We start from the raw sequence: 18,824 nt of genomic DNA, 5'->3' as shown, positions 1-18,824 counted from the left end.
GGGCACAGAAACAGAGACAAGAAAATAGAAGAGAACAAAATGAGTCCCTTAAGTCACTCTTAACATCTTCGCTCTTTGACAAATTGTATATGAAGCTGTCACTGTTCTGTAGCTTGACACACAGGCCAGATTTCGGTGCTGAGTCGCTCTTTGACCACACAGATGGGCTGTTCTTCCACCTAATGAGTCGCCGGAGCTCCCCTGGCAGGGCCCTGCAGACCTGCAGTTAATAAATAGCTGGCTGCAGGGCTGGGGAGCGGCCGCTGGCAGAATCTGCTCCCTGCCTGCAAAGGGATCCCGCCATCCCGAAAATATTATTTGCTGGAGAGGGTTAAAAATGCCCTCCGAAGGTTACAATTTCTGACCTGCTTTCTGTCTTCCCTTGTTAAAGAACAGAAGATTCCCAAGCCGCTGACCAGGCGGAGGCAGAAGTGGAGGAGCAAAAAGCGAAGGCATCAGGACACCAGATCACACCTCCCCTGGAGGAGCGCATCACGCATTTCCGAGACATGCTGCTGGAGAGAGGGGTAGGAAGCACGCCTGGGTGATCTGACAGACCTCGTTTGTGAGTTAGGGCATCCCATATGACCACTGCAGGAATCATTTCATAATTCTGAGTTGGCATTCAAATGGAGAATTATTGGGAGTGTATTTTTCTATCTATTTAACTATGTAGTTTTTGTATTTCTTTGACTTTTCTTCCAATGCCCTCCAGTAAAACACGGCCATGCAGTGTTAAAGCTCTTTTGCAGGTGCAGTTCTGAATAAATCCCTGTGTAGGCACCCAGAGATGACCAAAATTCGTGAGGAATTCTGGATGCAGTTATTTATAAACATAAAGGTGCCAGCACAGAAATTCATCCCCCAGCATCCCTTCTCCTTCCAGAGAGCAGGAATGGGAGTAATGAACATAACAGGCTCCGTCCTTAGTCCTGCAAACGTAAATGGGTGTGCACTGGAGTAGTGTGTGCAGATTTCACACCTTCTTCCAACACTCTTCAGATACGTATTCGATAGAGGTTTATGTAATTTCTGTAAAGAAAAAAAAATCCTGTTGTTAGACAGTAAAGCTTGTAAAACTTATCAGTAATAATCAGATTTTAAAGGTACATAATCAGAGATTCAGAAGCTCATCAGTAAATTATTTCCAAACAGACCTGCTTTATTAATACATTTTGTTAATTATGCTTAACATATGCAATAAATGAATACTGCTTGAAAACTTGCTGACAAATTTAAAGTAAGGGGACAATAAGTCAAAATTATGAAGGGTATTCTATATGAAGGGTATTCTATAAAAAGATTCCTCAAGTATTTCCCGTTTATTTGCCCATCAAGGAAGAAATGTAGTCAATTTACTGTTTGTTTTTGCTTTTAATTAAAAACATTTAGAAAATAGGTTACTTTACTTTTACCCTAGGCCTTTTTAAATGTCCAGACAAGCTGCTGGTTAGTCTCAGCTGGCTGGCATTTCTTGAAATGCACTGAGGCCATTAGTGTTATTTTAAACGGGTTATTTAAAAGGACGTCTCCTGCCATTTTCTTGTAATGTTGTTATTTTTCAAGAGGGTACTTGACAGCATTACAAAGAGCTTGAGCTAGATCTAGTTCCTCAGCGTAGTTATGAATCTTCATATAAAAAATATATCAACAAAAGAGTAATATACTGTAGCATTAAAAATAAAATATGATATTGGTGCAACCCCAAGGTGACAGCACTATTCCTAAGCCTGCGGCAAGTTTTCCTGTGTAGAAACGTAACCTCTGTTAGTATCCTCCTGAAAGTTTAACAGTTTTCTCAGAAACCCGAGGGTGGTGCACAGAGCCTGGGTGCACACCCAGCTTCCCATGCCAGAGAACAGAACAAGGCAGGAGCCTCCACATGGAGGTGGTGACACCTACACCATGGGATGGAGGTGGTAAATTTAATATGAATATCAAATATGAATATAAATTTGATATTAATATAATGCTTTGAAGATTATCGCTATCAGTTCTTCAGTGTATGATGCACTGACAGCTTCCTTTGGGTTAGCATTACAGTTTTGGAAGAGGGGGAGTTAAAGCTGAGGTACTTACTTAAATTGGAATTGGTGCTTCTGTCATAGAAAGAGGATAATAAAAACAGCATTTCCCTTTCTGCTGCAGATCCTTTCCATCAAAAAATTGGGAGTTAACATCTCCCAGATACTGAGATGTCCTAGAGCAAACCAACAATAATGGCATGGGTGCAACCAGAGCATTGCCAGGACCAGATTGAAATGCAACTTCCAGCTGCTCTGAGGCACCTTTAGAGCATTCAGTAGCTTTCTGAACCACTCTTCCGCTTCACCTTGGAACATTTGCTTGTTTTCAGTCCTTATTGCAATTCTTTAATGCGACTGTACTTGTATACTTCACAGGTTTCAGCATTTTCTACATGGGAGAAAGAGTTGCACAAAATAGTATTTGATCCACGATACCTTCTGCTAAATTCAGAAGAACGTAAACAGGTGAGCATTACTGCCAGCGCCGCTTCTGACTGGTGGCAAACATTTCCCAAATTAGCACGGGTAAGGGAGCGGTTATCTTGGTAAGATAAAAAGCATTGCACAGAAATGAAGTTTCTTCTTTGAATTTGTCAGTGGGGCTTGTAATTTAGGTTGTGTTTGTAGGAAAGTGCTGTTGCCCTTGAAAGGCAACGAGTAAGTTGGCACGTAGAGAGGAGCTGCAGCCTCTTAGGTTGTAGGACCAAAGCCAGCTGAGTCGGGGGAACTCAGCTGTAGAAAGGCTAATGACCATAAGGTAATGCTTCCACTCTGATTTATCTTACATATTGTGGGGAGACTACTTTATTACTTGGATTTTTTTCTAGGAGTTTGGCAGTATTTATTGCTATATTTTTCAATAACTAAACTTGCTAGATGTAAATGGAACGAGCGTGTTGGCTGTGATTGCATGTGTTTGAATGGCTATAGCTTCTGTGGCAAGCTGCAAAGGGAAGTATACTCCTTGCTGCCTTGTTTATTTGGGCATTAATTATCACGAGGAACTAAAAGGACTCCAGGGCTGCAGATTAGTCTAAAAAATTTAGGGGAGATGCAGGGAAGTAGTAGGGAAGGTGAACTCCTTTACGCTGTGGTCATATATCTTCCTTGCTAGTTCTTTGTCACCCTGGAAAAGGAAGAATTTTGAATATGGAATTGTCCATTTTTAAAATAAACATCATGAAAAATGTACTACTAATTTATATTCTGTTGCACCGGGGCCCATATTGTCTTGTGGATTCTCCAGAGAGCTTGCTGTAGGTAGTTACTGAGGGGCTGGGCACATGCATCTTCATTTACCACCTTTCCAATATTTTATTTCCCGAGAAAAAAAAATGAAATAAAACAATAATGAAATATGGGAATGAAAATGTGAGCGAGACTGCTAGAGTGGAAAATACTGCTAAATAAGAGGCTAAGCAAGGAGCCTTGTATTTTATTTCAGGGAATCAGCAAGGACAAAACCTAGACCTTGATCAGTCAATCAAGATACATTACTTCTTTTATTTTATCAGCCATGGAGGTGATATAATAAAAATACATAAGGAACACACATAATATAATGCGGAGCTTTGCTTGAAGCGCTGCTGGCAGGGACCTCATCTGTGGGGTGCACTTAATTCAAGGAGAGGCTGTGAGAAGTGAGCAGTCCTGTGGGTAGAAAGCCTCTGTCGGGCCGGTGTTGGCTGTGAGAGTGATTCAGGGCTGAGGGTGGTTCAGAACTGTGGTGGGAGAGGATGAGCATCAGGAGCTCTTTGACTAGCCAGGGCTTAAAAAAAAAAGAAAAGAAAAAAAAGGTTGGGAGCACATGCCATGTATGTAATTTATTTTGGCTGCTAAACTTGAAGTTAAGAGGTCTGGACACTGACTGTAAGCACTTCCCTTTAATTAGACCTCATTTTCCTCTGGGAAGAAGTTTAAGGAGAAAGTTAGAGCTGGACAAGGATCGATGATTTAATGAAAGCGCGTACTGAAACACAACTCACGTTGGTAGAAGACTTCATTTAGGTCCGTGGAAACATTTACCATGACAGATGCTGACTGTGTGGCCCAAATGGCAAGCCTCTCCAGTGCTTGTGCAGTTACACAAATGGATTAGTATTTGAGGGGTCTAGGGGTGAAAACTGGCTCACAGTGAAAGCAAGGTGTTAGGGAGTGATACATGCATGGCTGTACCACAGATTTCTTCTGCCTGTGGTCAAGCAGGTAGCCTGCAAGGGGCAGGGAAGGTGTTTTGAGTGTGATGTGCACGTGTCAGAGGGAACTTGGTCTTGATTTGACCATCTGTTGGGGCTGGGTTTGACTTCCAGGACTGCAAGCTGCGGTGGTGCGTGTCCTTACGCTGCCCGAGGAACATAATGACCCCTTATTGAATATTTACAGATTGATCTGCCTACTGAGCAATATGTTCCAAGGGGTTATTAACAGTTGAAAGATGCTACTGTGTTCTAGTCAAGGATCAGTGAAGGGTAAAGAAGCGACTGTATTAGATAATGAGCTATCTGTTAATTTTGATTTATGACTGTCGTTAATGGCTGTACTGATAGCAGAAAAGCAAGCTGTAACAGTTTCACACATTTTATTTGTTCCATTTTTCCATTTTCTCTTGTACTCAGCTTATGCAATTGCATGCAGTATCATACATTCAGATTTCCTGCGTTGTCATAGTAGGTCTTGCATGGCCACCTTTGATGTTTACTTTTCCAGCGCTGTTTCTTCCCCGTTTTGCATGCCATGCCCAGTTCCAGTTGTAGTGCTGCTTTCATGAAACGTAGATTTGCACCTGTGCATCTTCACAGCTGATGAGAAATCAACCATGGCAGTAACCATTGTAACCGTATTTAATGTACATCATGTGTGGGGAAAAGAGAAGGATGGTGAACACGGAAAGCTAACAGCTTTCGGAAGAGCAGCTCCTCAGCAGCTTGGTGTGCCTCACTTTTCAGAGCACAAAGTCAGCAGGATCAGATTTTTGGTATTTTACGATGTGATTAAAGCAGTTGGCAGAATTTTCAAATGTAGGGAAGTCCTTAGTTCCTTTCCAAGACACCAAAAACCCTGACGTTGAGCACTCTGCCGTATATTTAGCTGCCAAGTGCTGTTAGGATGAAGGTTGTCAATGCTTCCAAAGGCAGTAAAGCTTTCGGGTATATGTGTAGAGAGCATCATGTGTAAGCTCATGTTTTCTGACAACTGAATTGAAGGGTCTTCAGGCTTTTTTGGGGTAACATACAGGATGCTGATGTTTAGCGTTACAGACGTTTTTGGGAATTAATGCAAGTTGGGAAAGATGTGAGATCCCAACTAAATAGATGCAAGTAGTTGTACAGACACGGGGTAGAAAAAAACCACAGTGCTATAGGCATGAAGATGTGAGCAAGTCAGGAAATTGTGATTTATGTTGCACTCGATGTTTGAGTGATTACATTATCTGTCAAAATTATGCCTGTTTCCATCTGCCTGTTTCTGAAAACACGTGGTCAGTGCTCCGTGAAGCAGATTCAGCTGCGTTTCAGTCAGCAAGTACTGAGGGCAGATAAGAGTTGTACTCGTTGAGATTGACAACCCTTTAATGAAGCACAAATACCGTAAGCCTTTTTAATAAATACTGTATCTTGTTTCCCTTATTTCAAAAGATATTTGAACAGTTTGTCAAGACCAGGATAAGAGAAGAGTACAAAGAAAAGAAAAATAAATTGTTGTTAGCCAAAGAAGAATTTAAAAAACTCCTCGAAGAATCCAAGTTATCACCAAGGTATGGCATTGCCTTATGGAGATCTGTTCAGACAAGGTTTCTCATTTAGTGTGTGCTTATCAGTCCTGGAATGCTGTAAAACTGAATGTGCTCTTTATAGCAAGGTTTCACATCCATTGTTACAGTGCCGTGTTGACATTTCTTTAGTAATATTTGATAATATTTTCTGTTATTACTGGGAAAGAGAATATACCATTTCTCCCTTTCTGTTCCTTTTTTTTTTGTTTGTTTGTTTCTCTCTCATTTAGAATGTGTAATATTTTGCAGAACACATTTATTTTATACACATATATATGGTATAATTATATAAAGCACGAGTGTACATAATATCCGTACCTTAATGCACTTACATTAGGCATGCAGTTAAAACTAGTGAAAAACTGTTTGGGTTTTGATGGAAGAGAAGCATAACTGAACAAAGTTGGTAGTAATATCACATCATTAAATTAAAATAAAGCATGTAGTACAATCATTTATTTTTCTACATTGATTTTTAAGTAATGGACCCAAAGTTGCATGATAGCAAATGCAGTGCTAAGGATGGCATTTGCTCATTTGTAAATGATGTGGAAATAAAGAGGTTTATATATAACAAGTCTGGTTAAATTGTTGGAACTAAGAAATTACAGTTTTCTCCACTAAAATCTGCAGGTGATTGTACAGCACTGCCTGCCTAGACACGTAGATGCAAACAACACATCAAAATCTATGGAAGTAATAATTATAGAAGGGTTTTTTACAATGAAACAGAAACCATTCCGGGATAACCTAACAGCTAAATGCTGGTTCCAGCAATCTCTTTTTCAGTTTGCAAGGGCAAAAACACGCTGGCCTGCAGGAACAGAGAACGTTTTACCATTTAATGTTTTTGTTGAGCTAGCTGTGAGATCCCGATGTCAGAGAAATTCATCTGCCTGCTATAATCTCTAGCTTGATTTTAGTGTGCAGTAAGATAAATAAATAGAAAATATTTCAAATGGAACCAAACCCAAGTGACTGTTACAAATCCACAGTGTTTAGAGCCAACAATAAATGTTGTAAAATTCATATGACGGAGTGTAGTGAGCTCAACAAAGTCCTTGACAAGACAAAGAAGGAAGCGGCGCGGTGCAGCCGGACGGTGTAAGCCCAGAGATGCGCGTTGCAAAGCGCCCCCAGCACTGGCTCAGGGAGCAGCCGGAGCACAGGGTAGCCAGGCTTGGCAGCAGCAGAACAAACACCGATGGGACCTGGAGCACCTCCAGCATTCCCTCTGTGCCTTTCAGGTCTGACAGAGACAGCACACGATAGAAATCATGTGCATGACATGGCAATTCCTGCCTTTCCTATCATAATCGTGTTGCTCCAGTTCTTCGTTAACTCCAGCTTCCATCATTTAGCCCAGCACTGTGAATGCAACCTGAAAGCAAATTAAGCTAGAAACCATTGCTCGGGCAGTGTGTACCTAAGAGATTCCAAAAGTCTGGGAGTTTAAAAACAAAGTCCTGGCCATCGCTCTGTGGGTGCTGGTACCTGGAAGTGCCTGGCTGCTCTGCTCAGTCCTGGGAGCAAGGGGACCCGCAGAGGTGCCCACCCGTACGGGGACCCGCAGAGGTGCTGCCAGGCAGTGTTTTGTCCTCAAATCCTGTGTTTGCAGATCTCCCGGTGGATTTCAGTTGTGTCATGCCTGTAACTCTCAGATTTACAATTAATTTGTTGCTGTTTTAAAGGAGCTGAAGCTACCACGGCCGTCCATCAGGCACCGTGTGCTGCTGGCTGTCAAAGTGCATTCGTTAGCAATTAGGCGTAGGTTTGTGCTTCTGCTCTATTATGGGCTAATTATTGAATTGAACTGCTGGGGATAGATGAAGGCAGGAGTGAGTAACCTGCCTGTTTTAGTGTGCTAATGATTCACACTTAGCCCCTCAGCTATCGCCCAGGTGTCCCCAAACCCAAAGAAGGGAGTTAACCTGTGCAAGGCGATGGGGGAGGCAGCAGCCCAGGCAGCTCTGGCCTTGCCTTCCTTGTCGCAGGGGTTGCCGAGATGTTCTCGTCAAATTTTCCCCAGAACACACCTTACTGTAGTGCCCGTGAAAAGTTAAGCGTGACATCCAGGTCACAGAGTCGGGCTGGATGGACCAAGCTGCAGTTTAACCTGTCTGTCTTTTCTGCAGAACAACGTTTAAGGAGTTTGCAGAGAAGTACGGAAGAGATCAGCGTTTTCGGCTTGTTCAAAAGAAGAAGGACCAAGAGCATTTTTTCAATCAATTCATACTTATTCTTAAAAAGAGGGACAAAGAAAACAGGATAAGGCTACGGAAAATGAGATAAAAGCTCTTGAAACTGGCAATAAGCACAGAAGTCAATGCTGTGACTGCGGTAAGAAAATAAATGAACGCTAAAGCAAAGGTTAAACTTGCAACAGCTGAACGAAGAAGTGGCTATCCCTGGGAAAAACTTCCTCTAACGACGTTTGTTGAACACGCGTAGAAGTTGTGAAGGCTGTTCTGCAGGAGTCTGAAGGATATTTTGTTCTCAAAGAATTAATGTTTCATATTGAAGCTCTCTTTTGTACAACATCCAGAGTTTGATGCATTTCTAATTGCCATGATATGTCAATCCCTTAATTGTTTTAATTATGCAAATTACTTGTAATATACACAAATTATGAATCCAGTGCAGATTTGTAATTAAGCAGAAGCAGATGCCATCCATAACAACCTCAAGATATTTTCATCATTTAGGGGAATTATCTATCGCAATCTTTTGGCAACTTTACGCATTATCATAAATTGTTTAGAAGTACAGTGGTATGCAGGGATTCATTACCCAGTGTTCACACGTCTATGTCCAGTTCTCTGAGTAGTAGTAATAAGATATTAATTGTTAATCTTAGTGAAGAGTGTGAAAATCTTGGCATATGTTCCATAGGAAAACTCTAAGTTTCAGAACTAGCTCTCTAATTCCTGTGAACGGTGCTTTCAGGCACACGAGTGGTAGCAGCACTTCTCCGTCAGAGTTCCTATCAAGCAGTTATTTTGTAAAACCATCACAGTATGATTTGAATTATGTTCCTGTATGTGGAAAGTCTGCATGAGATTTTTCTCATCATCTTTGTATGAATAAATATTTAACTTTTTTAATTAATAATAAATATTTTAAGCCAACTTTCAGGGGTTTTTAAGTTTCTAAACTTTTGGAAGTACTGGGTGAAATAATGCAGGGCTCAATCGTTTCAACTTGAGAGGGAGGAAGCCACGGAGAGCTCCTAGAACTGCTTATTTGTATGCAGATTTCCACTGATGCCAGTTGGCCTTCTGGAGCATACTGAGAGCAAAGGCGGCCCCTCTGCCTGTGAAGATCTGATCTCATGGCTGGAGGAAATCAGCACAGCTCCGCACCAACCTCCAGCGTGTCCCTTCTCTTTCCAGTACGGGGAGGACAGACTCTCCTCTTCCATCTGTGATCATAATCGTTTTCTCAGTTGACCTCATTTTTAAGTTATTATTCATTAGATTGATGGATTTATATTTTGTAGGAGCAATTATAACATTTTCTCCTACGAATGGGGATTTTTCTTTATGATGTTGTGGGTATTTGTTATAGTCAAGGAAATGAATGGTGTTTTCTGTTGCTTTGGAAAAAATGAACTCAGAGCATTTCAAAGCAGAGTACTTAATGTAAGATGTAATTTAGGAAGTTTGTAGAGTTCCCAAGCAGGCTGGCAGCTTTATTTAAAATTGTTTCTGTTTTCCTGTTCTTTTTCACGTTGGTTTGGAATTTTTGTCTTCCATGCTTATTTTTCTCACTTTCTTCCACGCCGATCTCAGAAATGCCCCACGCAGCAGAGCAGAGTGCAGTGCCCACAGGATCCGTCCCTGCTGCTTCTGTGTGAAAAAAAAAAAAAAAAAATCTCATTTATTTCTATGAAAGCAAGATCTGACCCAAAGCGTACGCTGGTGAGAGGGGTGGTGGGACCAGACAGCAGTGACCCCACAGAAGGTACAGGGCTTTCAAAGCACAGACTTCATGGCAGTTTTCAGAGTTTTGCAAAGTTTCCCATTTAGAGGGAACAGATGTAGAAAAGCGAGGAGATCTTGCTGTTCTGGAGGAAGGCTCTGCTTTTCAGTGGCTCGTACCAGTTTTGTGGCTTTCTGCCCTAAATGTGTGAGCACATCCATGCCCTGTACCCCCTCTTTCAGAGATGAATAAAATGGGGTATTGATATCTTGGGGATTCTCCGTGCTTGTAGCACTTCCTGACAGCATCAGAAATCTTTCAACGGGACAGGAGTGCCCGTGACTGGGTCGGTCTGGTTGGTTTTCTTGTGCAGCTCTGTGAAATGCCAGAAGTGAGCGATCAGTGCAAGTGGTGATACATCTGTTATAACGCCTCCAAGCGCAGCTCTGTTTTGTTACATTTAAAATGGAAGAACACTACAATAAATGCAATTAGCCCCGTGGTGCAATAGAAGAAGGTTTTGTGTTGTCACGTTGCAGTGCAAGCTGCTGGGGGTCACTGAGCTACAGCTTCAGAGAGGAAGGAGCTGAACCTCTTCAGAAGGAAGATGCCAGCATCAGCAAAGCTGCCCGCGTGTGGGGGTCTTCTTGGGCCAGAAAAAAACTTTTATCAGGGTGAAAAGATTTTGGTGCTATTGCAGTTGTTCAACATGACAGTATTTCAGCAAACGAGGTCCTGGGCTGCTCTGGTAAAAGAGTCACGGAAAATAAACATGGAATATTTGCGGGGAAAATAAATAAATAAATACATAAATTGCTCCTCCAACCCCTCCCTCCTCACCCCATTAGGCTGCAGCACCCTCAGCTGTGCATCTCCTGGGCGTGTATCGCTCCTGGCAGGCACCTGCCTGCTTGGGAGCCCCAAACCTGCAGGTTTTGGGCAGCCCCCATTCCCTGCCCTGCTGTCGGAGCAGGAGAGGCTTCCCCCTGTGACAGCAGCTCCTGCTGCAGTCTGTGCCCATCACATCTTAGCCCGCAGGGGCACAGGGAGCTGTGTATTTGCTTTTTCTTTTCTTTCCCCTGGAAGCTGCAGAGGCTGGAAGTGTTTTGTGCTCTGCTCTGAGCAGTGCCTGCCCCGGGGCTGCCCCCGCTGCTGCTCCCTGCCTGGGATCTGCCACGCTCCGGGCTCCTTTTCCTCAGGTAGGTTCCTGTGGGTATTATCATGTCTTTAATTTGGGTTTCCCTGCGTTCCTGGCCCCTTCTGGGTGCAAAATGTTCTAAAGCAAGGAAGTTGTGATCTAAAATCCAGCCATGATGAAACGCCCTGCCAAGGGCGCTGTGTGCTGGCTTCATGGGCTGGGGAGGCACCAGGGATCTCGCCACCTGAGCCAGGCTCCTTCAGCAGTAACTTGTCTGTTTGCACCCGTAGCGGGATCACATTGGGTAAAAACAGGATAAATAGGAAGAAACAATAAGAACAACAATGTTTGTGTGGTTTTGTTTTCCTTGAGGAAAAATGTATATTTAGGGAACAAAATCTGGCCAGAATGGGCAACAGGAAAATAAGGCAAGGGCTGCTGCTGGCAGCCTTCTGTGGCTTTGGCTTTGTTGGCTTCGTTTTCTGCCTCTTGGCCTCCCAGTGAGGATAAACGTTTTTGGGTGGAAGTTTAGTGGTTCGCTGATAGTTGAAGTCATTTTGTTTTCCTTTCCTAAGTAGTTCGTGTGTTGTTGTTGTTTTTTATACAAACTTAGTTCTTCCCATTTTATTTCTTCACTTGGGTTTACTTTGGTAAATATTACTTTCATCCCGTTCCTCTGGGAACGCGTTTTTATATTGCTGTGATCATTGTTCGGAGAGCTAATCTCTAACATAAATGAAGAGAAGTCAAAGAAATGAAAACAAATGATGGCAACGTTCCCCCGAGACTGCAAATTTACTTTTCTAGATTCACAGCGAGATGCTTTGGGTTTGCTTCTGTGAGCAATTTAACTTGATTTATCCCTCCAACCGCCAATGAAATATCTATATATTGTATTTCTTCAGCAGTGGCTGTGACATCCAGAATTGTTGCCTCTCCACATGCTTTTCATAATGAATACACTCCTGGCAAGTGTGCTTGTGTCTGAGCCGTTCTGTACCCAGACAATTTTTCATGGTTGTCTTCCATTTACTTGTCTTCAGGTTGTTTTATTTAATAATGCCTTCACATCGGGAAGGAAAGCAGGGCAGCTACCAGAAACGCAGCAAAAATGCCTTTTCTTACAAATGGGACCGAGCTTCTCACCTTACCCCGTTCCCACATAGACGGGCCTGAAACAGATGCGGAGTGTTTAACTTGGAAGGCTTCTGTGAAAAGTTACCTTGGGAAAATAACCGGGATGCTCGGTGTAACCCTGATGGGGGGGTTAGCAGAGATTTCACATTGCCATAGGCTGCACTGCTCCTTTTTTATTGCTGTGTGTTTCATGCAAGCGATGTCGCGTGTGTGCAGCGTGCCTGGTGCTACCAGAGGCCGTCGCCTTCTTTCGCACCTGATGGAGTTCAACATAAATGTGAATAAATGCTGGAGATGGCCTAAAAGGAGGTGTTTGCAGAGGGTGTGCCGCTGCTAGCGGCAGGAATGTGGCAAGATGCTGGGGCAAAACCCTGCAGATTTTTTTTTTTTTTTTTGTGTGGTCATGTTTTGAGTATATAGGGTGAAATCTGTAGCTGTGCAAATGGAGTAGGGGGGTGTATGAGGTGTGCTGGGAACCCAGCTCCTGAGTCTCAAGCACAAAAGATATTCTGGTCTCCAGCTTGGCCAAATGCACACAGAAACTAGAACAGCATGTTTATTTTTAAAATCTAATAATTCTCCTAATAACTGGTGTTTTAAAATTAATGCATAGACAAAATGCTTTGACAAAGTTCCTGCTGACATCAGCGGGGTCAGGCTTCTTGGTACGTAACTGCTAAAGTCTGGAGAACAGCCACGGCGGCAGGGGCTGGGGTCTTTCAGCCCGTTCTCCTGCAGGGGCCTTCCCAGCCCCCAGTCCTTTTGTGCCGATTGCATTTATGCATTCTGTGTGACATTTATGGTCCAAATTCAACCAGTTTGTGCTGGTGTGTTGGCAGAACCCCCTCGTGGCCCTCCTGCCATCACCCACCCAGCTCTCGGGCACACCTCTGCCAGCCTCTGGGGTGAGGTGCTTCTTTTTGCAATTCTCTCAGCTGCTCTTTGCACCTGCTGCAATTTGCACTTCCAGAAGGTTTTCCTGTGCTCACAGCAAAGCGTGGTAATTAGGTGCAGTTGTATGGGTATAAGGTAAATGTAAATTTGTCATGTTTCCGCTTGATGATCGCCTTTGTTGGAGCACAAATCAACCTCCAGGTGCTGTTAAATGTTTCCCATCGCCATTCATTCCCCCAGGTTACCATTTCTCCTTGCTCAGCCTCCCAGGTTCGTGCCAGGCTGGGTCTCAGCAGCAGTGGTGGTCCTGCACAGCCTGGGGCCGGGCTCTGTACCCCAGAGCTTCTCCTTCAGCACATCCCGTGGCTCCTCTCCCCTAATGGGGTGGACACCTTAAGCTCCAGCCTTGTCCCCACTGCGAGCAGAACCACCACTGACACCTTCCTGGGCTCCTCTTGTGGGGTCTTCTCCCCCAAAAGGAGCCCAAAACGGGGCAAGCTCGAGGGTACCAAAGCTCCAAGGGGCACTTCTGGGGAGCTGTGTTCTTCATCACCTTGCCCCAGCCTTGTGAGTACCCAAAGCAGCCACGGTTAATCAAAGGGAGCCCTAATTACCTGCAGGGCAGCTGGAATTCCTGTGGTGGAGGGAGCAGCCGCGGGCTGCACAGGAGCAGCCGGGGGAAGGCAAGCTGCGAGAGTCACCTTGCTGTGGTCCTGGGTTGCATTTCACCAGCAAAATGTCTTTTTTTTTTTTTTTTTTTTTTTTTTTTTTTTTTTTTTTTTATGTTTTCCTCCTTTTTTCCTCCTTTTGAAGAGAAAAATCTTTTCCCTGGCATCAGAAGAAAGCAGAGCTCCTGCTCGGAACAGGCACCGCATGAGAAGCGCGGCTGTGTTTAACTTTAAAGAGCATGCTTAATAAAGGCGTCCTGCACCTGAACAGGCTGTGATCGTCGGCACAGGAGGCTGAGCTTTTCAAGGCCTGTATCTTGTTGGTGTGAAAAAAAATAATAATTTTCTATAATCAGTGGTATTTTTCCTCCAAATAGAATAAAATTTTGGCTTAATCTAAACACCGCAGTCAGCCGGAGGTTGATACACCCAACCCGCGCTGATGCTACACGCTGCAACCTCAGAAGCTTTTGTGTAAAAATAAAGCCATGATGCCTCCTCCAGAACAATCAGCCTGGCTGTGGAGTTACGAAACGGGGAAATTTCCTGTCCCACTGCCCCTTTCCAGCCCGAAGGCCGTGCAGGGAGGGGGGCTGCAGGGAGGCAGCAGGGGCCTGGCGTGGCCGCGGGGCTGCGGGCACCGAGTGAGGGGTGAGCAGGAGAGCCTCCTGCCCTCCTCCGTGGAGATCCCCTCATGGTTTCTTCTTTCCACGCTGCTGCCATTTCGTACTTGTAATCCTGGAGGCTTGTAAGGCGTTAAATTCATTCATAGGTTTTGGTAAGTGGCCTTAGGTGAAACCGAGGCCTGAATTAAAGCGTGCTCTGCACAGCGCACCAGAGAGCTCTCTCCTCTGCTCCATTTCCTCACTCGGTTCCCTCTGCAGGGCACGGCCTCCTTGGTTTCAGGGCACGGCCTCCTTGGTTTCAGGGCACGGCCTCCTTGGTTTCAGGGCACGGCCTCCTTGGTTTCAGGGCACGGCCTCCTTGGTTTCAGGGCACGGCCTCCTTGGTTTCAGGGCACGGCCTCCTTGATTTCAGGGCACGGCCTCCTTGATTTCAGCCCTCGCCCGGCCTACGGCCCACGAAGCATCCCTGCACTGGGCTGTGGGTACACCATGGGGGCTGCTCCCTACCTGGGAATTGTGATGTGAGCATGGGAAAAGTCAGCTGAAACTGTCAGGAGAAGGAGTCACATCCCTGCACAGATTTATTCACCCAGCATCTGCTGCCCCCATCGAGCACAGACTCCGGTTTCCAGCCACAGCTCTCCTTAGGCCTTGGGGTGGGAATTTCCATCACATGCAAGACGTGTTTCTCGATTTCTGCCCATGTTTCTGGATTTCTCTGATCTCGGTCATTAGGCTTTAACCACGGAAAGGAAGAATTTTATTTCCCACAGCGGAGTTGTCAGCTGTGTCTTGGACAAGTAGCCCGTGATTATCTTTCTCTGATAAAACCTCCGTGGTGATGAGACCGCTGTGTTTTCCAGTGGGCTTTTTGTAGTCTTGGACAGAAAAAGGAGTTGTTTTTATTTTTTTATTTTATTTTTTTTCTTGTTTTGTTTAATATCGTTTCTGATGTTTCCAAAAAAATAAAGTTTTACCCCAGCAGTCTGCCTGTAATACCCAGGAAGATGAGACATTAGGAATCTCACCTATTTTCACAGTGGCTTTGCTGTGTTTAGCAGGCTGTCTCCCTGCCACAAGACCTGTACCTTGAGGCAGAAATCGCTGTATTTGCCTCCTGGGCCACGCTGTGGGATCGGCTGCAGGGCAGGCAGTGGGAGCCCGAGCCCCACACCCTGAGAGCATCCCCGAGGGCTGCCGGGGAGCCCAGCAAGAAGCCAGTTTCAGGCCAAGTAACTCAGAAACGCTGTTTTTCAGTCCAGCCAGCTCCAATCTGATTTCCAATTAAATGAAAAAAGAAGCAAAACAAACTGGAAACCTATTGCAGCTGATGCCCTTGATAGTTTCAGCCCAACCCGCGGCAAGGCGGATGGCTCGGTGGCTGGGAGGAACGCCGTTCCCCCTGGCAGTAATGACAGAAGCAGATGGTTTTGCACATGGTTTTTATTTCTAGTTCTATAAGCAAACATTTACTCTGCCTGCCATGCTAACTATATCTGCTTTATTGAGCGGCCTCAGCTGCCACCACAAGCAGCAGTAATCACCAGACCCCTGCGTTGGGGTAGGGCCGGGGTCTGACACCTCCTTTCCAGCAAATGAGTAGATGATGTGTACAGGTACGGATGCGGTGACACTGCTCCAAAGGGATGTGAATGTAGAGGAATCGCCCCCAAGTTCAAGAGGAAAGCATGGAGCCACCTTTGGTCGCTGCTCCCCAGCCAGAATAATTCATAAAGTGGTCTCCGGCTGCTGCGGGTAGTCCCCTGTGAAATCCTCAACAGCTCCAGTTTTCGTGCTTCCAACGTGAGGCTTTTAATAAGAAAATACGCGGCACACCTCGGCCGCCCCGTGAAGCTGAAGTGCCCCAGTACCCGCAGAGAGCAGCGAGCCAAAGTCCTTCTCCTGACTTTGCCGCCCCGTTGGTATGCTGCTCCGGCGGCCTCCTTCGAAACCCCACCTCCTGTTTTTCCACTTTAATTCCTAAACTCTATTATCCGCTCTCCCCTGTGTTTAAGCCAGTTTTGGTTCACTTACTGCACACTTATCTTTTCCAGCAAGGGTCTGTGTTTACAGTTTAGCTCATTTAACTTTGCTTTTCTGTCCCTTGCCACAATTATGTGTTGTAACTGATAATTTTTGCTTGGGGGACATTAAAAAAAAAGGAGGGGGGGGGGCACCTTTTGTTCCCAAACACAAACGAAGCTGCTCAGCACTGCCTAACCCCGTGTGTGCCGGGGCTGGGGGCAACCCTCCAGTCCTCAGCCCAGCCGCAGGAGCTGCACCCGTCCTGCCCAGGGCTGGGCCACAGCAGCTTGCTGGTGGCAAGTGCCTGGGACACGGGGACAGCGACGCAGCTGCTTGCTTTGGGGTAATCACAGGTGTCTCTTTGAGCAGATTCATTAGGCAGCCCAGCGTACTTGTACACGCGTGTGATCAACTGCGCCCAACTACTCCTCTGTCTTCTTTACTCCTGATTAAAAGGGAAGCAATCAATTACCAAACAGAGGCTTTAAAAGAGCTCGGGAAATAATACTCCCATTTAATGAGTGAGGATTTCTTAGACTCGCCATTTCAGCTACTTTCTTTGAGGAAAGGAGCTCTCCAGCCCAGCACCGTACAGCATGTGGCTGTTTGCTGGGCTCCTGGGCTGTGATACACAGCGGGGCTCTGCCCGGGGCACTTTGGGCCAAGCCACCCCCCTGCTGCCTCCTGCCGGGGGGCAGCACCCTCCTGGGGTTAAAGGTGCTCCTGGGTTTAAGGTGCAAGCTCACACCTCGGTCAGGCTGTGGTTTCTGGTTCGAAATCTCGGTTACCATGCTCCTGACACAGCAAAATTGCTGTCTCTGCCTCGGCTCCGTGTGTTCCCCTTTCTCCCCAGCTGGCAGCCTCTGTTTCCCTGCCCCATCCTCCCAATGGGGCTGGCACTGTGCGTCCTGCAGCAACAAGCAGGAGCCGAGCCCCAGGGGACAGGAAAGGGTTTTCCAAAGTTGTTAAAATTTGTATCAATCTCCCTTAATGCCCACTTTTATTGACGTGGTGCCACTTAGCAAAGCAACAGCTCCATTAACATCTGCGCGCCTCCCATCAGACCTGCTCCCTCCCAGCTGAGCTGGCTCCCCGGGGTCCTTTACTTCTGCATTAATTCCCCCAAATGGATGCTTGCATCCCTCTGCAGCACTTTCAAGCCTCACATTAAGTCAAGCTGCTGTTTGCCCTGCATCACCCCTCCGTAACCTTGTGTCAGGCTCTCGATGTGGCTCTTAATGTGCTTTTAATTGGCCTCTGACACTGGCAGCATCTCCTCTGGAGCAAGCCCTGCACTGGATGGGGCCTGGCAGCCTCCTTTGCAGATCCGTGCTCCTCATCAGTCAGCTTCAATGCAATGATTTAAAAGCATCAAAAAAACATAGCGAAGTTTTTAGAAATCTCGCAGTTTGGATTGGAATCAGGATTGTAAGCGGAGCAAGAGCCGGGCAGGCTGGGCAGGGGGTTGTGACATCCAGCCTGTTTTTCTGTAAGTCTCTGTGGGCACTGGCCTGCAAAAGCCAGGCCAAAGGAAATCGGATTTCGTTATCACGAAAAATTCTCATTTTTGCAAAGAAGTGTCTCCATAAATATTTCCTCTTAGTAGGGAAACTCTTTTTCTCTGATTAGCTATGTGGCAAAAGCAAGCCCGGCAAGGGGAGCAGATCGTGCCTCATGTAAGTAATTTCCTTAATCTCGTGGGCTGCCTGCAGGCTTTAATCCCGGCTGCGAGGATCACAAAGATATTTTATTACTGCTGGTATCGCTGATCTAGTCAGGCTTACATTCTTCTTAGCAGAAATCCTGCGTGTACTTTTCCTGCAGATCCCAACCTCCTTTATTAAGCTTTTAACGTGGCTGGGTGAGAGCAGAGCAAGGCAGGGCTTTTAGCACCACCGTGCCGGAGCCTCCCTGGGATGCACCCAGCTGTCCTCTCCGTGTGCTGGTCAGCACAGCCCTTCACACCAGCCCCATTTTCCAGGATGCTTGATCACAAACCAGGTCTAGGCTAAGCTGTCCTCTGAGCCAGGGCTACCCTGCAGGAGCAGCGGGCACTCAAGGGCAAAGAACATGCGATCGATCCAATTTCCTAGGGAAAGGAGCAAAGGAAGCACAGCTCTTCCTGCTCCGGGACAAAATGCCTTGTGCAGAGCAAGGGATGGAGGTGAGCAGGGTTGTGTTGGTCCCCTACATCCCCGTGCTGGAAGGTGGGTGTGCTTTCAGCCACTTGGAACTGGGTTGCAAGAAAAGTTCCTGCAAGATTCACAGGAATGGGGAAAACTCCATAATTTTAACAAACCTTTATGTATCCCCTATCTAAATCTATATATAATCCTATAATCTCTATATAATAATCCTATAATCTACATATAATCCTATAATCTGTGCTAGATACAAAAGTAAAGTGAAGTGTTTTGCTCCCAGGGCTGAGGCCATGCAGACAGCCGATGCACCCCCCGTGCCCTGATATTGATCTGGCGCTGGAGCAGCTTGTGTGCAGATATTTATATGCCTAAACCGACAAAGTCTTAAAAAAACAACTGAATAAGCAAAGAGTAAACATGCATAAAAGCTAAAAATAAGCACATGAACGTGGGTAAAGCGAGGGGTGTGGGT

The 18,824-nt window shown here is 45.6% G+C and overlaps 1 protein-coding gene across 1 annotated transcript in view; it reads left to right on the top strand.

The window, feature by feature from the left end:
• The window catches only part of TCERG1L (transcription elongation regulator 1 like), a 69,964-nt gene extending 61,037 nt beyond the window's left edge, over positions 1 to 8,927 (top strand). Inside the window, exons 10-13 of the mRNA XM_038181573.2 lie at positions 392 to 527; positions 2,403 to 2,492; positions 5,663 to 5,781; positions 7,935 to 8,927. Coding sequence (XP_038037501.2) covers positions 392 to 527; positions 2,403 to 2,492; positions 5,663 to 5,781; positions 7,935 to 8,091 — 502 coding nt within the window. The 3' untranslated portion in view covers positions 8,092 to 8,927. The remainder of the gene's footprint in view (positions 1 to 391; positions 528 to 2,402; positions 2,493 to 5,662; positions 5,782 to 7,934) is intronic.
• Positions 8,928 to 18,824: the final 9,897 nt, after the last annotated feature.

This window comes from Anas platyrhynchos, chromosome 6, assembly GCF_047663525.1.
Source record: "Anas platyrhynchos isolate ZD024472 breed Pekin duck chromosome 6, IASCAAS_PekinDuck_T2T, whole genome shotgun sequence".
NCBI classification, from domain to species: Eukaryota; Metazoa; Chordata; class Aves; order Anseriformes; family Anatidae; genus Anas; species Anas platyrhynchos.
Note: the sequence above shows the minus strand (reverse complement) of the source record. Positions and strands in the feature narration are given on the sequence as shown.